Source organism: Sus scrofa, chromosome 7 (assembly GCF_000003025.6).
Source record: "Sus scrofa isolate TJ Tabasco breed Duroc chromosome 7, Sscrofa11.1, whole genome shotgun sequence".
Classification (NCBI taxonomy): domain Eukaryota; kingdom Metazoa; phylum Chordata; class Mammalia; order Artiodactyla; family Suidae; genus Sus; species Sus scrofa.
The window spans coordinates 37,197,225-37,215,056 of NC_010449.5; the positions used below are offsets into that span (position 1 = coordinate 37,197,225).

Here is a 17,832-nt window from a genome sequence, read left to right on the forward strand (position 1 = left end):
TTACCTTAGTCATCCGTCCTTTAAAATTGAACCCTGCTTTGAAGCAGAGGGCAGCTGAGCTGTTGTAGCTGGACGGAGCGTTCCTCATGTTCTCTAAGGTACGAGGCACCAGGTGGCAGCTGACAGCCCAGGATGCAGGTGGGAAGTACCCCTGCCGGCTTGCGTATGTGCAGCAGGTTGCCCTTGCCTGAACACACGTCTCTTTAATGTTGAATTATTCCTTTCAGAATTAGGGCTGGGAGCCCATGGCTTTCCATAAGGCAGAGGAGCTTGTTACTCTACACTTCTGTTTTGGACTCAGTTAATTTGGTCTGAGATGTGGTGATGGGGTCCTGGACTAAGCTGAGGTTCACCTTATGAGAAGGAGGCGTCTTCTAAGCAAACATCGCCATCCCTTTGTAAGTACGAAGTAGCGGAAGGACTTGCAGGTGCGTTCTCTCACACCCGGTAATGACAGAGGTGAGGTCATGGCAGGGAGTGGACCGAAGCCGAAAGGATGCCAGGAGCTTACCCGAGGCCTCCTGGGTACCCGGAGGCCAAGCCGGACAGCGAGGTGTAGAAAGACCTGAGCCTTAGAGTCAGGCCAGCCGGGCTTCAAATCCAGACCGGGCTGCTTGCCGGCAGAGTGACTTTGGTGGCATGACCTGCCATCTGAGTCTACTTCCTCACAGGTCCAAATAGGAACAGGAACACCTACCTCAAGGGGGAGTGAGGAGCCAGAGACAAAATGAGCTCACCTCTGGCAGGTGCCTGGCACGTGGCAGCTGGCGGCGCTTCCCCCAACCCGCTGCCCCCGCTGTACAACTGTAGGCTCTTCTGTAAAAAAATACAGAAATAAAAAGACTCGAAGAAAAGGATTCCAGCCACAAGTTGGACTTGTCATTTTGTTGGACTGGCAAATGCAATCCTAGGTTTAAAATTCAGAAAGTCCAGAAAAGATGTGTCCTTGTTCCTGTCATCCATCCAGTTGCCCTCCTACCAAGCAGCCAGTGTCGCCAGACTCTTCTGAATCCTTTTAGAGGCAGCTTTTTAGTTGTTGTTTTCAGCACAAACAGCAAATCACAAAGAGAATTTCCCCTTGCTTGCTTCCCCCTGGGGACGCCTTGGCTGTTACTCTGCATCTGCCCTTCCCTCCGCTCAGCTTCATCCTGTTTCCACTGTGTGGATTTAACGAGCAAGTCCCCTGGGGACAGGTAGGCTGTCTTCTGTCTTTAGCATTGACAGGCATCATTACAGTGAATTCAGTAGCTGGAAATCTTTTTTCCTTTTTTGCTTTTTAGGGCCGCCCCCATGGCATGTGGAAGTTCCCAGGCTAGAGGTGGAATCAGAGCTACAGCTGCCGGCCTACACCACAGCCACAGCAACATGGGATCTGAGCCGCATCTGTGACCTACACCGCAGCTCACCTCAACACCAGATCCTAACCCACAGAGTGAGGCCAGGGATCAAACCCAAGTCCTCATGGACACTGGCTGGGTCCGTTTCTGCTGCGCCACAACCGGAACTCGCAGTAACTAGAATTTTAAATTGTTCTTTTCTCTCTCTCAAGGACTTGTTAGGTAGTTATTTGTTTAACTTGGTTCTAGTTTCTCCATCTACTTGATCACAAAGAGGCCATTCACTTTAAATTGGTGTATAAGAGGATTTTTTTTTTTCTCAGACTTTTGAACTAGCTGCCTTCTGCAGGCAATCCCAGTGTCTAAACTTTGACTCTTTTCTGAAGTGTACCATCCATTTACTCAACAAGTACTTATTTAGTATCCAGTAGGTGCTGGGTGCTTGGGACACGTCAGTGAACAAAACAGAGACAATAGCGGCCTATGTGTTGGCAGTAGGGGAATGACCATAAATGTGGTATAAAATACATCATGAGATAGTATGTTAAAGATGAAACTGCTCTGGGGGGGTGGGGTGGATCCGAATAGGGGAAAATCCAGAGTAAAAAGTGAAGGTTTCAGAGTTCCCACTGTGGCTCAGCAGTTAAGGAACCTAACCAGTATCCATGAGGACACTGGTTTGATCCCTGGCCTCGCTCAGTGGATTAAGGATCCAGCGTTGCCATGAGTTGTGGCGTAGGTTGCAGATGTGGTTTGGATCCAGCATGGCTGTCGTGTAAGCCGGCAGCTGTAGCTTCGATTGGACCCCTCCATATGTGGCCCTAAAAAGCCAAAAAAATAAAAAGAGAGAGACAGGGATGGGTCCCCCCAGGGTGGCTGTGGTAGAAATGGTGGAAGTGGTGAGATTCTGCCTGAATTCTGAAGGCAAGACATTTTCCTAACAGATTGGCTGTGGGAGGCCAGAGAAAGCGTGGAAGCAGGAGCCACTGTGGAGTGTGGGGCTTGAACACCTGGATGGAGGAGTTGCCATCACGGTGCTGGGAGGGCTTGGGAGCTGCTGTCTGTGCAAAGGGGAAGGTCCAGGGTTCCGTTTTAGGCACTTGGAATTTGAGATGCCTGCTTGACCAGTGGCTGTGCAGAGCCTGGAGGTGAGGGGAGAGGTGAGGGCTGGAGAGGCTTAGATGGGAGAGGCGGGCGTGGGAATGGTGTTGGAAGCTGTGAGGCGGGATGCGGCCTCCTGGGCTGGGGCGCCTGGTGGTCCCGAAGAGCGTGCTTGTGTTGCCTGAGTCTGACCTTTCCAAGCCCAAGTTGCTCCTGACAGACCGTTCTGCTCCCATCTTTTTAACAAATCTCAGTCAGTTTAGTACTTTTATCTTCTGTCCCTCTCCACCTCGAGGCTGCCTGTCCCCAAGAGGGCAGAGAAAGTGGCACTTCCAGAAGCTCTCTTTGGGAGGCCCCAAGTCCTGACTCGTAACCCCCCTGCCCTTGTGAGGCATAGTGAGCCGGACGGAGGGAGCCTCCAGCAGTGGTCCCAGGACACCCCTGACTGTGTCTCCGCCACCCTTATCGTCACAGGAAGCACTTAAAGCACAGCTGAAGTGAACTTCCAGGAACTTTGAAGAAAGGGCGTCTACTGTAGATGGATGGTAGGAGGAAGGGGGTTGGGGGGAGGTTACTGAACCAGGCCATTAAGCACCTCAAAAAGGTCGGGAGCCACATATCCCAGGCAGGTCTGTGTGGTCAGACCTCATGTCCTTCACCTGGTCTGGCACCAGCCAGGTTGAGCCTGGGGACTTGCTTTCCACAGAGCCTCTGGAAGGTCCACAGCAGCTGTCGCTCATGCCGCGGTCCCACTGGGTTGGGGGTTGGAGAAAGGAAAGCCCTCGGGCCCTGGATGAGCCTGGGTCTCTGGGGAGAGCAGGACTGATGGACAGTGAGAGGGTGTGCAGCTGGACCTCGGAGTCATCACCTTCTTCAGACTCATTGAGCCCAGACTGGCGCTGCATCCTAGCCAGCGGTCCCCTTGGGAGAAGCTGCCATCTGGTCACAGCGCCCTCTGTCTTTGGACAGCAGAATCTCCTGGTCGAGGTTAGGTCCTCTCTTGCCTCAAGTTACAGAACAGAACCCTCAGCATGTCACCAGGGGGCGCAGCAGGACCAGCTGCTTCTGCCGCTCACTTAGAGCCACTTGAGCCTGAGCTTTTAGGTCAAGTTTTTCATATGATTTCCCCCCCTCCCCTGCAACTTCTGCTTCTTTTAAAGAACTTGGGAGGTGGAGTTCCCGTCGTGGCTTAGTGGTTAACACATCCAACTAGGAACCATGAGGTTGTGGGTTCGATCCCTGGCCTCGCTCAGTGGGTTAAGGATTCAGCATTGCTGTGAGCTGTGGTGTAGGTCGCAGATGTGGCTCAGATCCCGTGTTGCTGTGGCTCTGGCGTAGGTCGATGGCTACAGCTCCAATTAGACCCCTCGCCTGGGACACTCCATATGCCGTGGGTGCGGCCCTAGAAAAGGCAAAAAGACAAAAAATAAAGAAAGAAACTTGGGAAATAGAAGAGTGTAAAAATGGGAAAGAAACGCAATCACCCACATTCCCAGAAGCAGTTTGTAAAAACAATGAGGGGTTCCCTTGCGGTGCAGCAGGTTAAAGATCCAGTGTTGTCATTGGTGTGGTTCGAGTCGCTGCTGTGTTGTGGGGTCCATTGCTGGCTTGGGAAAAGGAAAACAAACAGTGAATAGAGTTCCCGTTGTGGCGCAGTGGAAACAAATCCAGCTAGTATCCATGAGGATGTGGGTTCTATCCCTGTCCCCGCTCAGCGGGTCAGGGATCTGGCACTGTCATGAGCTGTGGTGTAGGTTGCAGACACTGCTCAGATCCCATGTTGCGGTGGCTGTAGCATAGGCCGGCAGCTGTAGCTCTGATTCCACTCCTAGCCTGGGAACTTCCATATGCCACAGGTGTGGCCCTAAAAAACAAAAAAAACAGTGAGGGCGAACTCCCTGGTGGTCTTGTGGTTAGGACTCGGCGCTTTTACTGCTACAGCCTAGGTTCATGCCCTGGTCTGGGAACTGAGATCCCACAAGCCACTGCTCACCACGGCCAAATAAGTACATCAATAAAATTTAAAAAAAAAAACAAAAACAAATGAGCAGTGAAGGGCCTGTCCCATGGCCACAGGTGGGGACAGTGGGTGACGCTCCTGGGTTGCTGCTGGCACACACTGCTTTGCCTTGGTGGGAGTCCTCGGGGCTTCAGCAGTTTCTGGGCTCTGCTGGGGTGTGGTCGTTGGTGCCATGTTGCATGTACCAACTATTTGAGACTCTGGGGGAAAACATCATGATCTGTGAGCTTTGGTCCAGGAAGTGCCCTGGGCACACAATTCGTTCCAGTCCTGTACCTCAGTCCTTCGGGGCACTGGGGGCCGCTTCTCTTTTTCTTCATCTCCCCATGCACTGGGCTTCCTTCCTGAAGCATCTAAATCTTGATCCCCTGCGCCTCCTGGGTCTCTGTTCCTTCTAACTCGCATCCCTGCCCTCTCTGGAGATTCAGGGATCGGGGTTCTGTGCTCTCACCTTCCTCAGTGCAGCCGCTGCCTGGGGGGCAGAGATGAGCACATTAGCTAGAAGATGGTACCTGAGCTTCTAGCTTCTCCACAAAAGGGATGCAGTTCCCATCACGGGCATGGTCGTTGTCCTTATGCCGTTGGTCTTCTGCTTTATTTCGGCTTTTGCTCAAAGGATGATTCTGGAGCCGAGAAGGAGAACACCTCCGTCCTGCAGCAGAACCCCTCCTTGTCGGGGAGCCGGAACGGGGAGGAGAGCATCATCGATAACCCCTACCTGCGGCCCGTGAAGAAACCCAAGATCCGCAGGAAGAAGTGAGTTGGAGGCTGGGGCGCTCAGGGCCTCCCCGGCCACCCGAGGTGCCCTCTCCACCCCTTCTCCGGAGGGTCCGAACCCCCGGGGAGAGCTACTCTGGTGAGAGGAAGTGTTTTCCCTTCTCTCCGTCCTCGCCTCCCGCATGTACCGCTTGTAGCGTGGAGGTGGAGCGTCCTGCAGGGACCAGCCCTCTTGGCCAGCAGCTGTCCCCCACTCCCCAGAAGGAGAGCCGGCAGGGCCCCCTCCAGGCAGGCTCCATGGATTCCTCTTCTTTCTAGGTCCCTCTCGTGAGCTGAGAAGGAAGCCTGCCTTGTACAAAGACACAGACACCACCCTCCTGGGGGGAAGAAAGGGTGGCTGCCTTGGGGTCCAGCTGAGGCTGCCAGGCTCTGACCGGGCATGATTTTAATAGCAGACTCTCTATTAAGATTACCTGTTTTCACTGGATATTTGGGTTGAAGAAGACACGATAGTAACAATGAGGCTTTTTTTAAATTCACCAGGCTGTACCCTGGGGCATAGGAGCAGCCAGTGACTTCATTTATTATCATGGGATTTGATTCTTTGAAACCTGGATACCAGGGGAGGTGCCGGGAAAGGAAGGGCTTTGCCTCTTTTGCTCACTGCCAGACAGACTGGTGGCTTAGTTTGTATTTCAAGGCACCTGGACCCCTTTTATCGACTGACAGTTTGCAGCACCAAATTATCCTAGAACAACCGCTCCTCCTCTCCTCACCTGGGCTCCAAGGGCCCTGTTCCGCTGATCGAAGGTGACTTTCCCTCCTTTAACATGTTGGAAACAGGAGACCCACCCTTCATAGCCTGTGGGGCCGGCAGGAGTCAGGAGCAGACACGGTCACGGTCACGTGGAGGAGGCTGAGGCAGGAGGGCGGCATTGCCTCCCATCAGCTTGTGATGAGAGCTCCCTGTAGCAGGGCAGCGCCCTCTGCCGAGAGTTGTCCCTTACTGTCCCTCTAGGGAGCGTGTGCTTGGGAACGACCAAGTCCTGCCCCATCCCAGGAAAAGAGGTTTTCTTTGACAAGAGCCTACACCAGTGGATAGATCATGCTGTGACTTGACAGAGGAATCACTGATTTTACACAGTAGGAAAAGGATTTGATGGGGGTGGGTGGGGGGTGACAGGAGTGAGATTTTGAAGGCCGGGTTTGGCCTCATGTTCTGAAAGCCAAGAGACCTGGCTGGTCTGTTGGGCGGCCGGCTGGCTGGATGGCCATGTGCCCACTGACGGCAGAAGGGGGCTGAGAAGAGCCTGCAGGTCTGAATCTGTCCAACCTCCTTGCCCCCTGGGAGAGAAGACTTCATCCTTGATGCACCCTCCAAACCAGAAAAGGAAGATGCTGGGCAAGTGGGTACTTTTTAGCTCCTCTCCAAAGGAAGAGGTTTTAAAACCAAGTCAGAGGAAGAAAAATGCCAGTGACAGCTGAAAGTTAACGTGGCGTAAACACCAAGTTCCCTGGGTCAGCGCCCTAAGGACCATGCTGAGCTCCCTGGGTACTCGGCTTCCACAGTCATCTCTTAATCTTCTGTCCTCCTGGCAAATTTGAAAATTCAAAAAACCAAGCAGCTTGACAGCAAGTGCCACGTCCCTCTGGCCTCATTGTCCTCTGCGCACTTCATCCCGCTGGCCAGAAGGAAGGCGCTGCTCGTCAGTAACTGAACAGGGGATGCCGACGGAGAAAACTGGAGTCCCCAGCTCCGCACCAAATAAGAGATTTTCCAGTTGGTAGTGACCTGCCCCTCTTGCAGTTGAAAGTAAGTCCGCTTGGGCCTATGCTGCACCCTCCACGTCTGGCCTTTGGCTCTTGGTGAGGCTTGGCCTGATGTGTTTAAATAACGGCCCCAGGTTTGAGCCACGGCAGGTACAGGGCTGATACTTTCCCGGCTTGCTGCTCTCAGCCGCTCTCCGGAGCCGTCCCCCCAGCAGCTCCTCCACGACGCCCGTCGAATGCTGTTATGCTGAAGGATGAGGGAGGACGTGGAAAAGAAGTGCCATTTCTGCTGCTGCTGCTTCAGAGGCCACCCTGTTCTGGATGAGACATGGGGAGATGGTCAGACAGCCTGCAACACTGACGTGACTGTTGTGTAAAAACGCTGCGTAATCCTCAATGTATATTTATATATTTTTATTTTTTATAACTTTAGGGGAATGGGTGGAGGGGAAAAGTAGTAAACAGAGCCAGATTAAGAATGTGATTTATGAGCGCTTAATAAAGGTCATAATAAAAATCCTAAGTGAAACAGAATGGTAAGCTCTGAACTCAATGTGTGCGCACAAGTGATAGCAATGAGTGAGGCGGCATTCAGAGACAGAAGGCTGAGACTTAGGTTGGACACGGTACCCTTTCAGGAGTTCCCGTTGTGGTGCAGTGGAAACGAATCCAACTAGACACCATGAGTTGCGGGTTCGATCTCTGGCCTCGATCAATGGAATAAGATCTGGAGTTGCCACGAGCTGTGGTTTAGGTTGCACACGCAGCTCGGATCTAGTGTGGCTGTGGCTGTGGCGTAGGCCGGCAGCTGTGGCTCCGATTGGACCCCTGGCCTACCTCCATGTGCTGCAGGTGCAGCCCTAAAAAGAAAAAAAAAGGGAAAAAGTACCCTTTCAAACTGTCTAAAACTTTTCATTTGGGACCTCTGCAAACACAGAGCTAGAGAGGAAAGCACACATTCGTTTTCCCTGTATATTCTTCACCCAGCTTCAACACTTGACATCATTTCAATTCTGTTTCGTCTATTTCTTCTACATCTTTTATTTTTTATTCCTGGAGTATTTTTAAAAACCAATCTTGGAGTTGCCGTTGTGGCTCAGTGGAAACGAACCCAACTGGAATCCATGAGGATGTGTGTTCATCCCTAACCTCACTCAGTGGGTTAAGGATCCAGCGTTGTTGTGAGCTGTGGTGTAGGTCACAGCCGAGGCTCGGATCCCAAGTTACTGTGGCTGTGGTGTAGGCCAGCAGCCTGGGAACTTCCATATGCCGCAGGTACAGCCCTAAAAAGAAAAAATAAAACAAACCCCAAACCGAAGAAAACCAATCTAAGAACTATGTCATAGAGTTCCCAGTGTGGCACAGCAGATAAAGGGTCTGGCATTGTCTCTGATTCAGTGTGGGTTTGGTCCCCAGCCAAGCACTGTGGGTTAAGCATCTGGTGTTGCCCCAGCTGTGGCTCAGATTCAGTCCCTGGCCAGGGAAATTCCCTATGCCCCGATGTGGCAAAAAAGCAAAAACCAAAACATGTAGTCTATGAATACATTATTATGCATCTCTAATAGACTTAATTTTTTTTTTTTAAAAAACAGCTGCACCTGCGGCATATGGAAGTTCCCAGGACTAGGAGTCAGCCTACACCACAGCCACAGCCTTGATGGGTCTGAGCCATATCTGACCTATGCCGAAGCTTGCTGTGCTGTAGCTTGTGGCAACGCTGGATCCTTAACCCACTGAGTGAGGCCAAGGATGGAACCTGCATCCTCACAGATATTTGTTGGGTTCTTAACCTGCTGAGCCACAACAGTAATTCCTGGTTACACTTTCAAAGCAACATGGTAGATTGGGATTGATTCACTTTTCCCCCAAAACCACTTCCACTCCCCAGTTTTCACAGCAGCAGCTGGCCCTGGAATACTTGCCTCAGGCCGGGACCACAGCCTCTGCAGCATCATCTCATCCTCAGACAGTCTGGACCCCTCATCCTTCATCTGCGTCTGATCACTCACCAAATTCTGCCACCTCTTCCCTCCTTGCCGGTCTGAGGCTGCAGCAGCCTCCTGCTCTGCCCCAGCCCCTGTCCCTCTCCAGGCCCAGCTTTCCACAAGCCCCAGCTTCGTCCTTCCTCCCCCGCTCCCCACACTAGGACCTCTAGTCCATCCCTGCGCCCATCCACACCATGTCCAAACTGCCCAATCCAACTGGCCAGGTCCTCTGCCGATTCACCGTTTCTTTTCAATAACTCCTATTTCTTTGATTTATCCGACAAGTGCGGATCTACTGCCTTCTATGTCTGTGAGGCCCTGTGCCAGGCTCTAAGAATTAAGTCAACAGACAGACGTGGCCCCCGCCCTCCTGGGAATCCATTCTAGTGGGAAAACATACAAAGAAAAAATCATTACAGATTGTGGAGAAGTGCTGAGGCCGTAAACGGGGTCTGTGTGCCCGGAGGGGAGACGGCCACCCTCATCACTGCTGCTGCCTATGCTTTTCTCCCTGTCACCTCCTCAAATCTTTTTTTAACTGAAAAAAGTTTTTTTTCTTTTAACAGCCACACATGCAGCATATGGAAGTTCTCAAGCTAGGGATGAAAGACCTACAGCCTATGCCACAGCCACAGCACAACCAGATCCAAGCCACATCTGGGACCTACACCACAGCTACCCGGCAATACTGAATCCTTAAACCCAAGGCTCAAGGCCAGGGATCTAACCTGCATTCTCCCAGATCTAGTCGGTTTCTTAACGCACTGAGCTACAGCGGGAACTCCACCTCCTAAAATCTGGCCTGTCCTTCCAGCCTCCATATCCTCCCTCCAGATAAGATGGATCCTTCCCCTCTTCATTCACGCATTCAACAAATATGTGTTGAACGATCATGTACCCGCGCCAAGTCCAACACTGGGATGTGATAGATATAACTAAGCTGCTATGTTCTCTGACCTTATGGTCTCACTGGGGCCAGACAGCTCACAAACATCTTGTCAGAGGGTGAATCGGGGTCTCGAGAGAAAAGCCACAGTGTTCTCAGGTTGGGTAACTTGAGGAAGGGTTAATGAAGAGATTGCCTCCAAAGGTGTGGAGGAACACAGCACAGGTAGCTGGACCTGGTGGGTAACAGGCAGCGGAGGAAGCAGTTACCAGAATCTGGAGCAAGGCCAATGTCAGACCCTTCTGCCAGGACCTGTGGCCAGGGGTCGCCGAGGGGTCAGTGGGTGGATCTGGAGGGGCAGGTGGAAGGGGCTGGGGGGGTGCTGTGGTTTTTTTTGTTTTGGTTTGGGCTTCCCCTCTTCCCCACAGCACATGGAGTTCCCAGGCCAGGGATCAGATCTGAGATGTAGTTGCAACCTAAGCCGCAGCTGTGGCATCACCAGTTCCTTAACCCACAGTGCTGGGCCGGGGAATCGAACCTGGGTCCCAGCGCTCCCAAGACACGACCAATCCCGTTGCACCACAGCAGGAACTCCCCAAGGGGTGCTGTTTTAGAAAGGGTGGGAAAGGAGAGCTCTCTGAGCAGGACCCCATATGTGTTGACAGGGCCAGCTGCATGGAAAAGCATTCCAGAGAGAGGGAAGAGCAAGCACGCAAGCTCTGAGTCAGAGGGGGTGCTGCTCAGTGGAGGGGGTGAGGGAGGGGCCAGGGAGGAGCCTCCTGGGCTAATCAGGGCTTTAGGTGCAAGTCAGAGTGAGTTGAGCAGGGAGGGCTGACAGCAGCCCATGACTTAGCTCGTCAGAGGTTGTTCTGGCTGGAAGGCACTCTGGCTGGAGAAGCCTGAGAGACACCATTTCTCAGTGGTTATCTTCACGTGGTCTGGCATTTAGCCAACATGCTGACTGGGGTGGGGAGGGGGGGAGTCCTGGCCCCAGGAGAACCACCAAGGCCAAGAGTGACTACTCCCTGCAGACTGAGCCCCGAACCAAGCAGAGAAGGAGGAAACACAAACTCACAGGGAACTCCCTTCCCCCAGGGCACTGGCAGTGTAGTCAAGGAGACAAGTCAACACACGAGCCTCTTTCAACACCACCCACCAAGTCACAGGGACCACGGCCACTGGAGATTAGATTTGAGGACTCCATGAATGCTGTGCTGAGATCTGAATGGGGTGGGCTGGCAAGTGAAGCTTCTGGAAGAAGTAAGGACAGGGGGACTCAGGTGGCCTACTGCTTTGGTGTCAGCAGTAACAAGCCTTCTGGCTTGTAAAGCTTGCAGAGCTGGTCTTGGCCCTCAGGCTGTCCCCATGTTGGGCAGGTCGGGCTCTGGATCAGATCTGCCGGATCTGTACCAGGATTATCACAAGAAAGGGGTCATTTGAATGGGGTGGGGTTGGAAGGGGCCCTGCCCCAGCTCCTTTACGCAGCTGAGTTGCTGATGATCTGAAAGGCTTTTTTTTCCCCTCCCTGGCTGCCCCCACACCATATGGAGTTCCTGGGCCAAGGATTAGATCCGAGCCACAGTTTCCACATTGCCAGATCCTTTAACCCACTATGCTGGGCCAGATATCGAACCTGTGTCCTGGTGCTGCACAGATGCCGCCAATCCTATGGTGCCACAATGGGAACTCCCGGAGAGGCTTTTATTTATTTATTTATATTTCTTTTTAGGGCTGCACCTGAAGCATATGGAAGTCCCCAGGCTAGGGGTCGAATCAGAGGTGGAGCTGCTGGCCTACGTCACAGCCACGGCAAAGCCAGATCCAAGCCACATCTGTGACCTATAGCACAGCTGATGGCAACACCGGATCCTTAACCACTGAGTGAGGCCTGGGATCAAACCTGCATCCTCATGGATACTAGTCAGGTTCATTACCACCGAGCGACAACAAGAACTCCCTCCAAGAGGCTTTGGAATAAAAGGGTCAGATCCTCAGAGGCTCTTACAAGTGTTTGTGTGGGTAACCTGAGCCTGGTCAGCTATTTTGCCTCCACAAAATAGCCATGGTGCCCTGAATTCTAACTCTTTCTTTTGGATTCTTTTTTTTTGTCTTTTTAGTGCGGTACCCATGGCATATGGAGGTTCCCAGACTAGGGGTTGAATTGGAGCTGTAGCCACTGGCCTACACCACAGCCACAGCAATGCAGGATTCAAGCCACATCTGTGACCTAACCACAGCTCACAGCCATGCCAGATCCTTAACCCACTGAACGAGGCCAGGGATCGAACCTGCGTCCTCGTGGATACTAGTTAGATTCGTTTCCACTGAGCCACAACAGGAACTCCTCTTTTGGATTCTGTTATGCATTCACTTATGAATTTTCTTCAGCCACTGAGAGGGGGTCTATTGTTCTTCTGTTTTACTCAGGCTCGTGCTGAAACAAGGTTTTAATTCTCTGAACATCGCCTGAGAGCACCTGGGTGCGAGTACAGAGCAGCCTACACCACGGCCACAGAAACTCAGGATCCGAGCTGCGTCTGCAACCCACACCACAGCTCACGGCAACACCAGATCCTTAACCCACTGAGCAAGGCCAGGGATCGAACCCGCGTCCTTGTGGATACTAGTCGGGGTCATTACCTCTGAGCCACAATGGGGACTTCTCTTTTCTCTTTTAAATTTATTTATTTATTTTTGAAATATAGCTGATTTACAGTATTGTGTTAGTTTCAGGTGTACAGCAGAGTGATTCAGTTATGTGTGTATTTTTTTCCAGATTATTTTTTATTATAGGTTATTTCAAGATATTGAATACTAGTGTTCCCTGTGCTATATAGTAAATCCTTGTTGCTTGACTATTTTACGTATAGTTGTTTGTATTTGTTAGTCCTATACTTACCCTTTGGTAACTATAAATATGTTTTCTATGTCTCTGAGTTTGTTTCTGTTTTGTATATAGATTCATCTCTATTGTTTTATAGATTCCACATGTGATAGCATATAGTATTTGTCTTTGACTTACTTTACTAAGTATTCTTCACTTACTATTCTCTATGACATCCTTGGTGCTGCAAATGGCAATAGTTCATTCTTTTTTATGGCAGAGTAATATTCCATGGTGTATATGTACCACATCTTCTTAAACCAATCTACTGTGGATGGGCACCTGGGTTGTTTCCATGTCTCGGCTATTGTAAGTAATGCTACTGTGAACATTAGGGTGCGTGTATCTTTTCAAATTAGAGTTTTCATTTTTTCTGAATATATGCCCAGGAGTGGGGTTGCTGGATCATATGATAATGAACTAGTTTCTTTTCTATATTTCTTTTTTGTTGTTGTTGTCTTTTTAGGGCCATACCCACGGCCTATGGAAGGTTCCCAGGCTAGGGGTCGAATCAGAGCTGCAGCCTCTGGTCTATGCCACAGCTCACTGCAATGCCAGATCCTTTACCCACTGAACAGGGCCAGGGATAGAACCTGTGTCCTCATGGATGATAGATTCATTTCCACTGTGCCATGATGGGAACTCTTATATTTCTTTTTTATTCTACAATGGGTTAGAGGCAGCTTATGACAAAAACAATATGATTAAATATATATATATATATATATAAGGCGTTCCCACTGTGGCACAGCGGGTTAAGGATCTGGTGTTGTCTCTGTGGCTACATGGGTTCAATCCCCAGTCCAGTGCGATAGGTTAAGGGTCCAGTGATGCTGCAGCTGTGGCATAGGTTGCAGCTGCAGCCTGTATTCAATCCTAGCCCAGCCCAGTGCAGTAGTTTAAGGATCCAGTGCTGTGGCTGTGGCTGAAAAAAAAATTAAAAAGTAGTACTAGGAATTCCTGTCATGGCTCACAGGGTTAAAAACCTAACTAGTATCCATGAGGATGCAGGTTTGATCCCTGGCCTCGCTCAGTGGGTTAAGGATCCGGCATTGCCATGAGCTGTGGTGTAGATTGAAGATGCAGCTCAGATCTGGTGTTGCTGTGGCTGTGATGTAGGCTGGCAGCTGCTGATTTGACCCCTTGCCTGGGAACTCCCATATGCCACAGGTGTGGCCCTAAAAAGAAAAAAAAAATTTTTTAACAAAAGGCAGTACCAATGGAAAATGGACACTGAATATTTGGGAGTGAGGAGGAAAAAGGCCAGGGATAAACGGATAAATATATTGTACATCAGATGATGGTAAATGCTGAGGAAAACAATGAAGCCAGTATATGTACAAGAAAAAGTATTTCACTTTTATAGAGTTGTTAGCAAAGGCCTTGACTTTCCAAGACAGTAACACTTGAATTGAGATCAGGTAGCTGGAAAAGCTATCAGTGATGATAGAACAGCAAGTGCAAAGGCCCTGAGGCAGGAGTGGGCTTACATTGCTAAGGAGTATAGTACAGCCGGCATGGAGTGGTAGGGGACCAAGTGGTAGAAATGAGGTCAGAGGTGAGGGACAGGTGGATCGTGTGAGTCTGGCAGCCTTGTGACCTTCCCTTGAACCAGTCTGGGCCTGCTGAGCTGACTTGTTCTAGCTTACGACAGAGGGAGAAAGTGAGTCTCTGAGGCCATCCTGTTTCTCTCTCCTCATTGCTCCTGTAACTTCTAGGTACGCCAGTTTCCTCACCTGTTAAAATTGGGTAATACCTGTTCTTCAAGGATTGTCAAGTAGGAGGTTGGCCTTCCAAACCTCTCTCCACCCCCTTGCTCAAACATCTCTGATCACCTTCACCAGGGCCAGCTCTCTAATTGCCATCACAGGGGGACTTTCAGGGAAAAAAATAAATGTGCTGGGAGTCCAGGCTTTAGAGCCAGATTACAGGTTTCTCAAGCTCAGGACTGCTGACATACTGAGCTGGATTTGCTTGCATTATAGGACAATTAGTAGTACCTGTGACCTCTACCTCCTAAATGCCCTTAGGTCAGGATCCTCCCAGGTCTAACAACCAAACTCCCTCCAGATATTGCCAAAGGTCCCCAGGGAGCAAAATCACACACACACACACACACACACACACACACACACACACACACACGCACGCACGCACGCACACACCCATGCACCCATGCACACAGGCACACGACCAAGAACCATTGAACTAAAATTAGGCATGAGAGCTGCATGTTCTGGCACCAGTGAGAGGCGGTGGAAAAGATCTAGGGGGTAGTCAGTAGAGATTTTTTCCCCCCTCAAATCAGAATGTCTTCTTCAGCTCTTTAACGCCTTCGAGGCTAGGTTGCAGGAATGTTCTGGAACATTTGTGTAACACCTTAGAGCTCTGGAGCCAGACCTCTTGCACAGAAATCCTGGCTGTGTGGCTCATTAGCTCTGAACCTGGGCCAGTTTCTAAGTCTTTCCATTCCCCTGTTTTCTCATGCATTAACTGGGGATAATAAAAACACCTGCCTCTTGTGGTTTTGGGGAGGATTCCCTGAGATCGTATGTGTGGCTGCGTAGAGCTATGCCAGGTACCTGACAGGTCATTGCAGGACAGGTTCCCAGGAAACTTGGGGATGCACAAAGTAGGGAGGGGAGGGGGTGGGGCAGAGGTTGAAGCTAGGCCGCCCTGGGGAGCCCTGGAGCTCTGGTGAGTCTTCAGAGTGGTCCTGAGTTGGAAGGAGGGGCAGTGAATGCCAGCTGCCCCCAGGGGGTGGGCATGACCTTGGGTGAGGGGGCTGTGGCCTGGAAAGGGGAAGGACTCAGCTGAGCGCAGTCAGCCGCAGCCCCTCCCAGCCACTGGGGGCGCCAGAGCTTCTATCCTGAAAAGGAAGGAGGGTCAGGGTGTCAGTAAGGTCACCGTGGTGTGGTGCTCTTTGGCTAGTATTATGAGACTAGGGTTTTGTTTTGTTTTGTTTTTGCTTTTTAGGGCCACACCTGCGGCATATGGAGGTTCTCAGGCTAGGAATCCAATTGGAGCTACAGCTGCTGGCCTACACCACAGCCACAGCAACCCCAGATCCGAGCAGCATCTGCAACCTATACCACACCCATGGCAACTCTGATCCTTAACCCACTGAGAGAGGCCAGGGATTGAACCTGCCACCTCGTGGTTCCTAGTCAGATTCGTTTCCACTGCACCACCATGGGAACTCCAAGGCTGGGTTTCCATAGATACAAAAGTGCTTTTGAAACACTATGGACACCCAGGAATGACTCCCACTTTGACAGTGCCCCCTGCCCTCCCTGCCTAGCCCTACCCTGCTCTCTCCCATTCCTGCCCTCTCTGGAACCAGGAGAGGCGCTGTCACACCCGTCCCAGTCATGCTGCCCTTGAGACAGAGGGCAGGGCTCCTCGCGGTCCAGGCTGTGTGGGGAATTTAGTTGGGAGTTTAGTTTCCTCATTGGTAACTGGATGCCGCGTGTCCAGAGAGGTGTGGGATGAGTAAGTGGGATAGAGCACAACAGCTGTTCTCAACGTGTGGCCCTTGCATCATCAGGACCCACCCCAGGTGGGAATCTGTTAGAAATGTGAATTCTCAGGCCCCACTGCAGACTCACTGAATCAGGAGCTTTGGGAATCAGACCCAGGGAAATGTGTTTTGACAACGCTTCTGATGCACGCTTGAGTTTGAGAAATATTGGCATACGGGGCAGTGCTCAGCTCTGTGCCTCGATCCTAAGAGGACCCTGTCAACCTCAGTGGAATCTGAATCTGAACCTGAACCTGAGCTGTACCTCCTTGAGGTCAGGTAACTGTGAGCAGAACGCCACCTGCTGGTTGTATCTGGCCCTGCGTGCACACGCAAGGGTCTCACACAAGGACTCAGGCTAGACCCGAGGGGCAAGGACAGCAGTGCTTAACATGAAGGCAAATGACAAAGACATCCTCTCCTCACTTTCCTCCACTCTCCCCAACAAATCAGCTTAAAGGGAATGGCAAGGGAAGCTTCAAACGGCCAAGAGAGGTCACCAAAAACAAGAGCAGTGTGTGTTTTAGCAATAGCAGGTACCCTTTCCCAAGGGTTTGAGTGTCAGACACTCCTTGATGACTTGGTCACAGGCCATCGGAGGTGGGGGTGGGAGGGTGGGACACACAGTACTTGGCCAGTGGTGTGTCCCATGTGGTCATCTGCTCTATTTGGCTACCCAGCTCCCTTGGCTAGAAGAACTCTGAATTCTCCTACTTTGTTTTTATTTTTTTATTTTTGCTTTTTTCAGGGCCACACCCGCAGCCTATGGAGATTCCCAGGCTAGGGGTCTAGTCATAGCCACAGCTGCCCGCCTACACCACAGCCACAGCCATGTGGGATCCGAGCCATGACTGCCACCTACACCACAGCTCACAGCAATGCCGGATCCTTATCCCACTGAGTGAGGCCAGGAATTAAACCACAACCTCATGGTTCCTAGTCGGATTCACTTCCGCTGTGCCACGACGGGAACTCTTGAATTCTCCTGCTTTATATTCCAGTCACATGTGTGGGTTTCCTGCACTTGACAGTGAGCCTCGTGCCCAGCTCCTTGCCTTGTACTGAGTAGCACCCTCTAGCATCGTGGGACTGAATTGATAGAGATTTGTGCTAACTTAGGTATTTGGAGCAAATACTGGAAAGTTTTGATCCAAAAGGCAGAGCGCAGATAAGGTTGGGGAAGAGGGGGGCGGGGGAGGGGGAGGAAGCAGGAGCCTACCAAACCCTCTTTAAGTGGCTCAGAAATCAAATGACAGTGACACGAAGTGGCAGGAAAGTATCCTGGTGGCTGAGTGAGTTGAGAATCTGGCATTGTCACTGCTGTGGCGTGAGTAGGATCCCTGGCCCCCTGCTGCGGGCGTGGCCAGAAAAGTGGCAGGAAATGGACCTCTGCCATGAGGACATGCGAAAGGAGCTAGGAGGCTGAGTGTGTGCGAGACAAAATTGAAGAAATGCAGTTTTCAAGAATGGGAAGGGAGCATCCCACAGCGGGGGTGCCGCTGAGACCAGCATTAGGGACAGTGATCCCAAAACTGAAGTGGGAGAAATGGAAACTGGTGAGTCGGCTGGGTCCCCACTGGGCCCTTAGAACCCTGTGCAGGGAACTCACTGT

General features: G+C 51.3%; 1 protein-coding gene across 8 annotated transcripts in view; it reads left to right on the top strand.

The window, feature by feature from the left end:
* Positions 1 to 12,364, top strand: part of TAF8 (TATA-box binding protein associated factor 8) — a 30,319-nt gene extending 17,955 nt beyond the window's left edge. For 3 of the 8 annotated variants that reach the window (XR_002345721.1, XM_021098691.1, XM_021098687.1), the window contains 2 exons: positions 5,075 to 5,214; positions 5,494 to 7,479. Coding sequence is in view for 5 of the 8 variants with exons in the window: in XM_021098691.1 (XP_020954350.1) it covers positions 5,075 to 5,214; positions 5,494 to 5,506 (153 nt within the window). In the remaining 3 variants the exon portion in view is untranslated. Of the gene's footprint in view, positions 1 to 227; positions 1,338 to 5,074; positions 7,480 to 12,243 lie in introns of those variants that run through there. The other 5 variants (XR_002345720.1, XR_002345722.1, XM_021098689.1 and 2 more) reach the window with 5 other exon arrangements.